The following is a 13,214-nucleotide window of genomic DNA, read 5'->3' on the forward strand; positions in this document are numbered from 1 at the left end:
GTAAATTACGAGACAGTGATGACCTCTATCCTGTAAGCAAGGAAGAATGAGAAATCTCTTGTCGACACTCTTTAAGGTTCTTTAGCAACTCAAACGGATATTAAGTAGTTTACTAAACCAAGCTCTTTTGGTCTCGATCAGTTAATAACTTCAATTTGTTCATTAGATTGAGCGAGCTACTAAGTGAGGTGCAAGAGATCTCTAAGAACTCATAATTCCTAAAACATGAAAATTTATTTTTCATATGAATACTTTGATTTACATATCAAAAATTTTCATAACAACACTGTGATTTACATATTGATAGGAAATATATTGTCCTTAAACACATCACCATGATGCCCAAAGAGAAAAGAAAAAACAAAATTTTCTTCTCATCATTTATGACGAAATAGATAATCACAAACTTTATTATCATCATTTATGATGAAAAAGACAAGCATAAATTTTCTTCATACCCTTTAGTATAAAAGCTCATCTTTCACATAAATAAAAGAAAAACTTACTTATATACCTCGAGTTATTAATTTGAGTGTCGGAGAAACTAAGTCAGAAAATCTCTCTCGACCTTGATCTTTATACAAATAGCACATCAAATCAAATATCAAATATGATCATTCAGAGTATGACTTTTACCATTAAATATCAAATATGATCATTAGTAAAATAATAAAAACTTTTGTTGTTAGGAAATAAGGGGAAATGGATCCGGTATGTCCATTCCCCCTTGCGCACAGGCCTACTTCAATCATCTCCTTAAATTAATCCGCTCAAACAAGCAACCAACCCGGTGGGCATGAGAAGAGCTAGATTTCCAACCACTCGTATCTAAATCGAGTACAAGTTTGGAATGAACGTGTCTTATCACATAAAAAAAAAAAGGGAGGTGGTGGGAGAAAGTATCTAATGGCTGAGGAGCTATTTCTTCCCTTGGTGGTCTTAATTTATGCAAGACCAACAAGTCCACCTTAGTTGTTCGGCCATACTTGTTACCGGAATCGATCGAGATTTATAATACACGAAGACGAAGAAAGAGAAGAGAAAAAACCTGCACGTGTTGTCACAAAATAAGAAGAATGCATTAATCTAACGCAAGTTTTCGATCCACAAATACCCAAGTTGCGACTTCAGAAGCCCATACTAATACTAACTATGGATTCTCGGCGATCATAAACAAAAGAAAAACAAAAGGAAAAACACAACATGTATTGTAATTGTTGATCTGAATGACCGGCTTTTAGGATCTACCTATGGAGATGTGCTTTCTGCGCATACATACATAAATCCAATGACCAAATACTCGCAACCTTTGTTCCACCTGATTAGGCTTGTCTCGAACACATCAACCGTTCGATTACCCACGTGGTATATCATTTTACCGTCCATCACAGTTCCCAGACCTCCGATCAGGAGGACGGGACCCACTGCACGAAACCTGGGCGAGATCAGTATCATCGATCACCACACTCGTCGAGCCTTTTCCTCGACTTAAATGGGTGAGCCCCATTCAATTCTTGATATATATCAACTATCACATGATATATTACTCCAAGGCGCCCAATCATGATCACCTATCTTTTTATTTCGTGCCTTGTGATTGAATTTGCAGGCATTTCTGTACCCATAGACCTACCAACTTCCCATCCATACTTTTAATGCAGAAATATTTTTGAAAGAGCATCCCTATTTGTCATACTTCTTCGCATTTATGCTATTTATTGTACTGATTATGCCCCATGGATTAAATCGGATGAATCGATCTAATTACAGTGTTTTTGACATCTTTATGTAACTAAAGTAAATTGAATCAAAACTCAATGTAATCAGCTTATAATATAAAAATATGATTTGAAATAAGTTGGTTTAGGAACCTTTTTATTCTTTCTTCTTTTAGAAATCCGTCCTACTCAACAACACCAATTCAAAACTAAGCAAACGAAGACGCTAGAAAGGACTAATAGCAATTTCCAGTGAACTAATTGATGGTCGAAGACAAACCTCCGACGACGCCCACCGATCGCTCTCCGCACGTGCCAAGGGAGGGTTAACGCTTCCCAAGCTTCCGGTGACGGAACCGCTCCTCCGCCGCGTTCAGCCCCCGACCGATCTGCTGGATCGCCAACGCCACGCCGCCATTCTCGGCCCCCGGAACCCCCACTGAGAACCCACGAAGAGGCGTCCAAAAGAGATCGCCAGAAGAGATACAAGAAACGAAAAGAATGAAGGGTTCTTGAGATCGGCCGGCATTGTACCTTTGGAGTCGAGTCGCATCTCCGCGCCGTCCAACGTCTGCGAATCTGAACTTAGGAAAGCAGGGAAACGAAGAGGTCAGCAATAGGGAGGGAAGAAGCGATCGAGAAAAAGGGCGACCGCGGAGCTAAAATAACCTGGAAGGGAGAGATCGTGGGAGAAGAGGTAGAGGACGAGGAGGCAGAGGATGGTGAGGACGGGGATGAGATGGATCAACCTCTCCGCCCTGGGCCTCGCCCGGATCCCCTTGTCCGCCTCGGTGGCCCCGACCACGGCGCTGCCGATGCTCTTCCGCTTCTCCTCCCTCTCGGCTCCCCCGGCGACGGCGGAGACGAGAGGCTTGGGGCCGGGCGATCCGAGGGACTGGCGCTGCATTCTGGTCTTTGGAGACTGGTGCGACTTCTGTAATGAGCGACGCCGCTTTAAAGAGGGAGCGCCGCGTCATTAATAATTGTATTCCCGCATCAACCAAACGAGATGCGCGAAAACATGTGAAAATTTGTTTGAATCTATTCCACAACCAATTTTGACACACACACACATCATACTATTTATTCCGAATATTCTTTCCAGCTGTTGACAACTTTTAGGCAAGAAGGTAGAATTTGGAGGATCCTTCCTATCTAATGTGTTATTATTATTATTATTATTATATATATATATATATATATATATATATATTCCATCTCAGATTAAATTTCAGGTGCATATTGCCAAAGATGATATCTTTGATCATCACATTTTTGGCAGCTTCTAGGTAATAAGAATAAGAGCTATTTATTAAAATAAATTAATTAAATTTAAAGTGAACATTTATTTAAATAATTATCAAGGGAGATTTTTTTTGAACTTTTTTAGATTTTTTTTGGGAGAGATATCAACTGTTATAATTTTTTTTTCTAACAGTGCTCCTATTTGACTTAATCACTGAAACACCTTTGAAAAATAACCCAACAGCTTTTTTTTTCATGAACAGTAAAATAGTAAAATATTTTTTTATTAATTTTTAAGGGATTATAAATAGTAGAAATAAGCTCCAAAATTAAAATGTTACACCTCATAAGAAAAATCCCTCCCAAAAAAATGGACTGGTTTCAAAAGAGACTCTATTAAGATTATTTATCTTTGATAGAAAATTACATACATTTCCAGTATGTTACGATTTTAAAATCGACGAACCCCAATTTCTCAGTCAAAAATCAATTCTGTAGTGCCTTCAGTTGTGGGCGTCATCTGATTCCATTAAATTTTAGAATGACTACTCGCTACTTTTATTTCAATTTTCATTACCTTCTTATTAATGTCTAATTGAAACCTTATTGATGTAAAATTATTCCTTAGTTTTCTTTCCCTCTTCGGCACACATATCAATATTTTTATAACATTTCTTCCTATTTATAATTAATACTATCAATTAACTATTCTTTGACAAAATTATTATGACTCAATTAAACCAACAACGACCGACATCTTAACCCCGCTTTGCCGCGAACCAAAAGCAAGCCATTTCGCACACAAGCTCGACTTTTCCTCGTCGCTTGGTTCATCCCGTCGCCGCCGCCTTCTTCCGCTCCAAGAAATGCGCAGTGGCGGAATCCATCGGTTATGGGAAGGGTAACTACGGCTTAACTCTAATCTTTTGTAGATCGAGATCGAGAGAGAAGAGCAGGGAGATGGTGTTGTGGGAGATGACATTGGCGACGGCATACTTCTTGGGATTGAAGCGGACCTACGCGATCACCCTCAGGATCCAGTGGCGTGCCTCCTCGGCCCTCGTCGCCCCGAGCTCCGTCAATTCCTTCACAGGTGCCTTGCTCTGTAACATCCCCTACAATAGTAGTTGATTTGTGGGAATCTTTTAAGAGATTTTAACTTGATATCGTTTCATGACAAATTGTCATCGGAAGAAATGTTTGTTCTTCCGATCGTGTGCTCCTTTAATTACCCCCCTCTTATGGCAAGACGACGACCTCGTCTAAGATCGATGAGCCACACCAGAAACGCTTGCAAATTAACTTGTTAGGGAGACTATGGTCTGAGATTGCACGGCTCTCTTCGCTTTTGGTCGATCTGAGTTCCAGTGTAAGCCGAATCTGATTGCCCTGCATTTTTACCTAGCGATCTCATTCAATTCTTCATCACCATTATCTATTATGTGCAATCTCTCTATGTAGGATCTCAAGGAGGCTGAGATTACTTCTTTTGTCATCTTCATCTCAATTAAGAAATATTCATATGAGAAGAGATTGAAAAGAGGATTAAAAGAATAGGCCTTATATTGATAAATATTGAGAGAGTCGGGTGACATATATTGAGTTTGACCCATAATTTAGTAGCTTAAGTTTTTGAATTGGTGTTTTGACCTGAAAATATGTTAATATTGACCAGTTTAATTTAGACTAATCGTCAATGGATTTCCAGCAATCTCTCCCTTTCTTAGCTGTTGTTACCTTTGGGGACCTAATTAGATGCCATTTGTACCGTAATCACCAATTTTTTGCTACGAAAGCTTGTTGCATAGAACAGAGAATATATCATGATATATCCTTTTTGTTGGCCATACCTTCGTTATTAGCTCGCAAGTTACATGTATATGTGTTTTAGGATAAAATCCTACTTTATCCATGCTTTGCAAATTGATATTTTTTTGATATGCAAAAGGGAGCCTCAAAATATAGTCCCAACACTAAATCCCCGGTATTTACTACATAAGAACATGTTGGACCTAGCTAGTCATATTCATGTTTCCTTGTGTCGATATAATTTGAATTTGTCTTCCCATTGTAATGCTGAAACCAATTACAAAGGTACGGTAGTAATTTCCTTTCCACAAACTGTTTCGTAGTCCTAATCATGAATAAATAATAGGTTTCCGATCTTTATCATCTAGGTTTAATTCAACAGGCCCATTGGTTGTGCAGGACCTTGTTATTGTTGCAATTCCATATCTTTGTTGCAAAAAAACAAAACCAATCTCATTCGCATGTCTTTGTTGCAAGTCCATATCTGATGACATTGGTTAAACATTTGGTCAAATGGCTTAGTATGCTAGATGAGATGACTGCTATCTGGAGTGAAAGTGACCAGCATTGTCCTTTCTAATCCTTGAAATGTAATCAACATAAGCATGCAAACATTGGCTTGATCACATATGTAGTGCACTGTGTCACAGTTTGACATCATTTGTTCATTGTGTCTGGTCACTATGTTGTTTTATGTCAAGACAATATTTGGCCACTTGGATGTTTAATTTTAACAATAGTAGCATCTCTCTGAATACTTCAGGTTCTATGTAATGGTATTCTCTAAGGGTGTATATGGTCTCTGGAAGTAGAATGTTTGGAAGATACAAGAATTCATGTTCCTAATGAGAAATATAGAAATGTATCGTCAAAGGATTCAATTCCCATGACTTGCACTTTTAAATTATCTGATAGAAATTTAAGATGTAGGATCATACACCGATCTAAATTAACATATATCAGGGAGATTAAGACCACTATTTGCAATACCCTCAGTTTTATTATAATGAGATTAGGATGCTCTGTTCTTGTCGACAAGAAATGCTTTTTTTTTTCGGGGAGCACAATGTGAAACATTCACTAATTTGTAATAAAATTATCAGTAGAGAGATGAACTGACACTTCACCGGAGTAAGTTCAACCACTGAGATGCTATTGTCCAACGATTGCTGGCATTGTTGTGTGCAGGAGGACCAGTGGTCTTTTGATGTGGTGGTCAAGAGTCGTTCAAGGCATGCAACACAGGGAGGAGTACAGGGAATTCCAGTCTCCGGTGGCTTTGATCAAATGAAACCATCATCCCAAATTGACGTGCACAGTGGGAAGCCTCCTCGCAGCATTGATATCTCCAAGCAGTGCTCAGCCGCTAGTAACTCAGATCAGGTTAAGAGATATCGATCCTTCTTCACTCCTTGGAACATCCCCATGAGAACTTTCCCAACTGCAGTAAGTCATGATGCTGCATCCCTTTGAAACCAGCGGGCTTGAATGGCCAGCACAGGCATCTTTCTCGCTACATGCCAAATCTATCGGCATTAGAAGACACACAACAGTAGACTGATGACCCTTCAAAACTTCCCTGTGAACCCAAGCTTTTCGAAGATGTTGCTAATTTGAGTGGATTTGGACTGTCTATAATGATGCTTTCTCTTTGTCGTCGCAATGTCTTCTGGAATGTCCAGCGTTACAAACAATTATCACAAAGAATACCTTCCTATTAAGCTACAAATTCCTCGTACGTACTCCGTGAAATGACAGTGCTCCGCATAAATAATAGAGATACCATTATAGATGTGAGCTGCGTTAGCCACATAAAGGCCATGAGCTTGCAAGATTAAAGTCCCCTCATCATAACTTAGGGAGCTATTATTTCTTTATATATATATATATACTTTAAAAATAATATTATATCACATAACTAAATAAGACACTCATACATGGATTAAATTCTTTTTTTGGGGTTTATTATCCCATTTTATTTATTTTTTTATTTGATTGTTTGTTTGTCTTATGGAATTTGTTGGATCTTCTTTTAATTTTCTTCCTTCTTCCATTTTCTTTGCTTGTATGTTTTGCTGTTTGTTGTTTGCTCCCCATCCCTCTTTGATTCCTCCACTCCGTATATAAGGTCGCCCAGACGTTAACCACGCGTTCGTCTCCTCTCCCCGACTCCGACGCCAGATCCAAAGAGATCGGTCGGCGTCGCCCCAAAGTGCCGAGATGCAATTAGATCATCTGGTTCCTTTCGACATATAAAGATTCGATCTTGGTAAGAGATCTTCCGTAAAGATCCAATTTTGGTGGCACATCGATCGGTTTTGTTTGGAATTGACGCGGTCTTATATCGGGATCGATCGGGGACAAAACGAGACGCATCCACCGGATCGGTACTTGCCGGTTGAGGAGGAGAGGATAGAGCGAGAAGATAGTTCCCAAGTCCGGGGAGAGAGAAGCGATCCGAGATGAGCGACGGCGATGATGGTGGCGCCGGAGAGGACTCGGTGAAGTTGGACGACGAGCAGCTGGGGGAGCTTCGCGAAATCTTCCGCTCCTTCGACCGCAACAAGGACGGCAGCCTCACCCAGCTGGAGCTGGGCTCCCTCCTCCGCGCCATCGGCCTCAAGCCCAGCAACGACCAGCTGGAATCCCTGATCCACAGGGCCGACACCAACTCCAACGGCCTCGTCGAGTTCTCCGAGTTCGTGGCCCTCGTCTCCCCGGAGCTCATCGCCGCCAAGTCCCCCTACACCGAGGAGCAGCTCCGCCGGCTGTTCAAGATGTTCGACCGCGACGGCAACGGGTACATCACCGCCGCGGAGCTCGCCCACTCCATGGCCAAGCTCGGCCACGCCCTCACCGCCAGCGAGCTCACCGGCATGATCAAGGAGGCCGACACCGACGGCGACGGCCGCATCAACTTCCAAGAGTTCGCCCAGGCCATCACCTCCGCCGCCTTCGACAATTCCTGGTCCTGACTCCATTTCATCCTTCTTTGGTAGGTCCCTAATAAAACAAAAAAAAGGTGTCTCCTTTGCCATTTTCTTGTCATCGTTTAGCTTCGATATTGAATGGAAATCAGTGAAGAGGGAAGAGATTGCATGCATGCCTCTCTGTTTTCTCTGGAATCATGCATATAGCGAATCCTTCTCACAGGAAACAACATTTCCTTGCTGAAGGATCATCACAAATTGATTCCTAATCCAAATAAACTCATTAACAAACTTTGCAGAATTCTGGTGATTCCCAGCTGCATCCGCAGCAATATAGATGGTGTGATGTCGAGATACCACAGTCCGAGATGAGTGAGGGAAGGTGGAGGGGAATTCCACTAAAAATAGAGATGAAGAAACTGTATCCATTCACTATGGAAACTCACAGCTGTGTGTAGGTCAGCTACACCCAAAGCCATTCTTCAATTCTCCAATCCTAACCCAACCCAACCCATCCTGTTCTCAGGTTGGGATTTTTCCAGCTGACATATGTTATAAAATCAAATAATAATGAGTTTAAAGTCAAACTTAACATATAAATATCGATTTAATCTAAATTAATATGAATATTTTCAAATATTATTTTAATCTAATTCTTTTAATCACCAATTGCCATCCATTGTTCTTTATCAAGCAAACGTTATGCTCTTCCTTTGCAGAACTTGCTGCATTCAGTAACAGGTGACTCATTACTCAATTTACCCAAACTGACTCAAATCACATCTTCATATTGATCTTAAGTCTATTCTGCCATGCATTCAGCTTCTCCTCCACCAGTGCTGATACCATGACAGGACAACATACATGTCGATGAGAACTCCTTCTCTTTGGAATATATCTCATCAGAGAACAAAAAAGACAGGTTCTTTTTTGTGTTTTTTGATAAATTCAAAGCTAATCATTCTTAGACTCTGTCATTGACATTTCTTATAAAACAGTTTGATATCTATCAACCTCAACTGCCATCCACCAATAAATGCTCAAACTGTGTTCATGCATGCATGGTGATCTGCTTTTGCACTTGTTTTCTTATGTTTGATCTTCGTCGCCCTTCCACCGGTAATCTAACTCGGGAAATGGTCAAAGAGGTAGGTGAAATGTCAGTGACCTGTAGGTAGAAAACTGAATCGTCAACAAGGTAGACCGAGAGTACATTCACACAATACTATCAGAGTTTTAGAGCGTTGCAGTCCTCTCAACTGTAGCATGACAACTTTCGATAGAGCCGAATGAGGGTCGGTTGATAAGTCATCATTTGTCGTGTCATTGACATATACATGAATGTTCGTGAAGAATCATATGTTTCGCGTAAGTCGTATTTCGAAAGACTAGCCCAAAAAGATATCTCAAAAGGATAAAGAATAACCTGTTTTGGTTGTCTCCTTTGATGTGAGATCAAATATACTTATCGATACTAAAACTAAGAAACTATAGATTTAGTTGATATAAGAAACAGTTTGGATCAATGCTCCAAACGGAGCCATTCCCGTGAGTTCTCTTTGTCCAGAAAGAGTATAAAATCTGACTGAGTCAGATGATCATCTGAGGTGGAGCAGAGATGATCATCTGACTGAGTCATGTATCGGTGACATGAACTCGTCGTCTGCGCACCACTAAACTAAGAGGCTGTGTGATCTGTTGCCTATCGACCACTCAGTTCCAGTGGTGAAGGATGAAGTAGGTGGCAATGGTGTACATCAGTCGCCGATAGTAACCTGGGACGAGATGCGTCTGTACGCAGTGCAGGTCTCGTTGAAAGATTGGCTCAGGTCAGTAGAGTGTCTTAGTCTTGCATCAAAGCCAGAAATCTTCTTTCCGATGCTCCGCCTCTTTTCTTCGGTTGTCCGGCAGGAACAGCACTCAAAACGTGGGACCAGCCTCGGCGAACACTTGCCAGCGTCTCACCTCCGTCACTCTCTCTCTATATATATCACTCGCTTCACTCTCCGATCTTGCAATCAGGCAAGGGTCATTTTAGAGAGATAAGAGAGAGATGGGCCGAGGCCGAGCACCGTGCTGTGCGAAGGTTGGGCTGAACAAAGGCTCGTGGTCGCTGGAGGAAGACATGAGGCTGATCGCTCACATCCAGAAGCACGGCCACGGAAACTGGCGCGCTCTACCTAAACTTGCAGGTTTACTCTCTCTCTCTCTCTCTCTCTCTCTCTCTGATTTCTCAGTCGACATGAACTGTAAATCGACATGGACTCATCTTTTTCTTTCTTGTCTCGGTTGGCATGGCAAGGTCTGCTTAGGTGCGGGAAAAGCTGCCGTTTGAGGTGGACTAATTACCTCCGCCCCGACATCAAGCGAGGGAACTTCACAAAGGAAGAAGAAGACACCATAGTGAAGTTACATAAGCTGTTAGGAAACAAGTAAGACCGACCGTGCATGAACGCACCTTAATTAGCTGATCGGAGAGTCTCATGTCATCTCGCAGCACTGAAACGATGATCACTTGATTTAAATTTTGTTTAGGTGGTCCAAAATCGCGTCATGCCTGCCAGGAAGAACTGATAACGAGATAAAGAACGTGTGGAATACACATTTGAAGAAGCGATTGGTATTCACAGAGCAGAAACCGGCGGCGACGAACGATCCTGAAGAGCCACCACCCACCTCTTCTTCCTCGAGCTCAAATCATGGCGGAAACAAAAGCCATGAACACCAACACGATCCATGCTTGCACACTCGCGACTCCTCGGCGGAAGTGATCGAGATCCCCATCGATCCCACCATGGACATGTCGAGCATCTTTGATGATGCACTCTCGAATATGACATCGAGCAGTACTTCCACACAACTCTCCGATGGCCTCGTTATTCCTGATGGAGATCTTTGGAGCATGATCGAGGATAACAGTGCATGTAAAGAAGGCAATACCGGTGCATGGCTGGAGTACTTGGAGAGGGAACTTGAGCTTGAGCTTGGCTTGAGAGAAGTAGCTCCAAGCGACCAAGACAGCCTGACGACAGATGGTGTGGGGATGGAGGAAGACCCAGTGTCGTGTTACTTCCGAAAGGAGCCTCCTCTCCATCCTCTGCAGACCTTCCTGGCCTCAGAAATGATTTGAAAGACGAACCACAAGGTTTAGGGGTCAACTGAGTCTTAAGTCGTAGGTGGGCAGAGTTAGAATTTTTGCACCTTCAAAGATTCTGCTGTTACACGTGTCGATTTGTCGTTCCTGCTGCTGTCAACAGGAGCTGAACCATCATGGCTGTCGATTCAACTTCTCGTAGAAGATTTCAGCATGCTGAGCTCTCGTTCTCACTTCTGTGCCAGCTTTATTACAATGGCAGAGAGACGAGAAAACCTGGAGATGCCTGACCTCTTCTTAACTGGGCCTTCTCTCCACTAAGTTCATCTCAACTGGTCCTTTCAAACATTCTTTCTAAAACTAATCCTCACAGATTTAATATAAAATAAATAGAAGAATTGTGCATTTAAATGCAAAATGCTGATTATAGCATTCTACAAATTGGTTCATATTTATTTATTTATTAACAAATAAAAAAAATATTGCATCTTTTATACAATATAGATAGTTAATCATTTACACGTGAGGTGAAAATTAAGATATATCACTTGCGCAACAATGTACTAATCGAGTCTCAACATAGATCGTTGGTAAGAAAGGAATCATAGTAAGTAGAACCATAATTGATGGTACTGTGTTATGCTTGGAGAAACAGCTGATGTTTAGAGGAATCTAATTCAAGATCAAGTAGGCCATTTCTCTGATCCCACCATTTCATCATTTTTAACTCATTTACTTATTAAAAAACAAAGGACAAAGTTGAACACTTCTTTTTTTTTTTTCTTTTTTTGAATTGGAAGGTACCAACAAAGAATTCTATAAATCATCATAGATCTTAGATTTTAACTCCCAACTACCATTCTAAGGCTAGATATAATTAAAAAATCAAATTCTATTATGACCTTATTGGATGAGATCAACTGACCTATTAAATTGACTTATTAGTTTGATAGGTTTGTAATTATATAGTTTATGTACTTATATTTAAATTAGTGATAATACAATCAACAACTTCTATAAATCAACTTAAGCTTTCTACGACTTGATAGATTAAGCAAGGGATCTTAAATTATATTTGTTCTTGCCAAATGCTTTCAGGCCTTGGATCATTGTATTTAATATATGTTGGGATTGTCTAGTATTTTGAGAGGCTTGGTATATTATTCGAACATATTCAAAAAAATATTAGATGAATCGAAGAAGATTGATAAATATGATAAGGTGCTACTGCTTCTCACGTCATTTGTGGACTTGTATGATAATTTTGTAGAGATAATATTGTGTGAAAATGATACAATAATTTTTGAACAATTGTATATGGAGTGAAAGTTATATAAATTGAGGACCGAGGAAGAAGGAGCTTAAGACAAAGTATGTGAATATTTTTTATCCTTACATCGTAGATAATATCATTAATAATGCTATCGATGATAACTACAATGTGATTATTTGGAATAAGCTTTTTATCTAGCTTAATATTTACTAATAAGTGATATCAAAGTAAAAAAAATCCGATTGTTAGAGATTCGATAAAGATGAACTACGAAGATTGAAAGGAGCATGAAATAAAATTATTTTCTTTTTATAAAATATAAAAAGTGGATAAAATACTTATCAAGAAAGAGACTATTAAGATTAACAAGCAGATTTTTTTGAGCTAGTGTTCTAATAATGAATCATACAAAATAAAATTATTCTCTCCTTCCCGACAATATATCATATTACAATATAACTATGTTCCATTAAATTAATTATATATGTTAGAAAAATGTGATAATTTTCTAAAATTTATTTTATAAAGTCTCTTCCCTTTTTAAAAATTTCTAATAATAATTTTTTCCCCTAAAATATGAAATACCCAATCATCGCTTATTGCTATTCATAGTATTTTCAGCAATACCAATAAGATACTATAATATAATACAAAATACTATATATCTGTAATATCGTTGAAAACACTATAGTACAATTTTAAAAAAATATAAATATTTTTAATAAAGTTTGTATAAAATATAATGCTATAATATTTTCTTGATATTATTAAAAAGACTACGTTAAAACAGTGTAAAAATATATTGTAACTAGATCTGCTAATCATATGAAGTGGTGTATAGGAAAAAGAGAGAAAAAGATATTCTAATCATTAGATAAAAAAAGCGTTTTGAAATAAAAAAAGAGATGTTTATCAAAATTATATCATAAAAAATAAAAATAAAATAACATTTTTAATAAAAAATATTATATCCAATAACATATATGACGCATATTAAACTTAAATTTAAAATATATCCGGAAACAGAAAAAAAAGTAATTCAATGACAGAAGGAGGCAAAGAAAAGAAAAAGAAAATCCTCGCCCCACAACAGTCGCACCCGTCGATCTACCAGGCGGTGGCCCCCCAATTTAGCCTTCACCGAA

At 39.4% G+C, this 13,214-nt stretch overlaps 3 protein-coding genes and 1 long non-coding RNA gene across 4 annotated transcripts; 3 read left to right on the top strand and 1 right to left on the bottom strand.

The window, feature by feature from the left end:
• Positions 1–1,828: 1,828 nt before the first annotated feature.
• On the bottom strand, positions 1,829–2,649 carry LOC135653267 (uncharacterized). The gene is made up of 3 exons (XM_065175059.1): positions 2,388–2,649; positions 2,253–2,297; positions 1,829–2,157 (listed from the first exon to the last, which is right to left on the bottom strand). Exons 1-3 carry the CDS (start codon positions 2,623–2,625, stop codon positions 2,045–2,047), a joined length of 396 nt encoding a protein of 131 aa, XP_065031131.1. The 5' UTR covers positions 2,626–2,649; the 3' UTR covers positions 1,829–2,044.
• Positions 2,650–3,749: 1,100 nt separating this feature from the next.
• LOC135652554 (uncharacterized) lies at positions 3,750–6,427 on the top strand. The gene is made up of 2 exons (XR_010502148.1): positions 3,750–4,056; positions 5,961–6,427. It is a non-coding gene; the product is annotated as an uncharacterized LOC135652554 (long non-coding RNA).
• A 495-nt stretch (positions 6,428–6,922) lies between these two features.
• LOC135653265 (probable calcium-binding protein CML17) lies at positions 6,923–7,875 on the top strand. The gene has a single exon (XM_065175058.1). It carries the CDS (start codon positions 7,235–7,237, stop codon positions 7,745–7,747), a length of 513 nt encoding a protein of 170 aa, XP_065031130.1. The 5' UTR covers positions 6,923–7,234; the 3' UTR covers positions 7,748–7,875.
• A 1,764-nt stretch (positions 7,876–9,639) lies between these two features.
• LOC135653164 (myb-related protein Zm1-like) lies at positions 9,640–11,010 on the top strand. Its single transcript, XM_065174774.1, has 3 exons — positions 9,640–9,894; positions 10,005–10,134; positions 10,238–11,010. Exons 1-3 carry the CDS (start codon positions 9,756–9,758, stop codon positions 10,830–10,832), a joined length of 864 nt encoding a protein of 287 aa, XP_065030846.1. The 5' UTR covers positions 9,640–9,755; the 3' UTR covers positions 10,833–11,010.
• The last annotated feature ends 2,204 nt before the right edge of the window (positions 11,011–13,214 follow it).

The sequence above is a fragment of the Musa acuminata genome, chromosome BXJ3-11 (genome assembly GCF_036884655.1).
Source record: "Musa acuminata AAA Group cultivar baxijiao chromosome BXJ3-11, Cavendish_Baxijiao_AAA, whole genome shotgun sequence".
Lineage (NCBI taxonomy): Eukaryota > Viridiplantae > Streptophyta > Magnoliopsida > Zingiberales > Musaceae > Musa > Musa acuminata.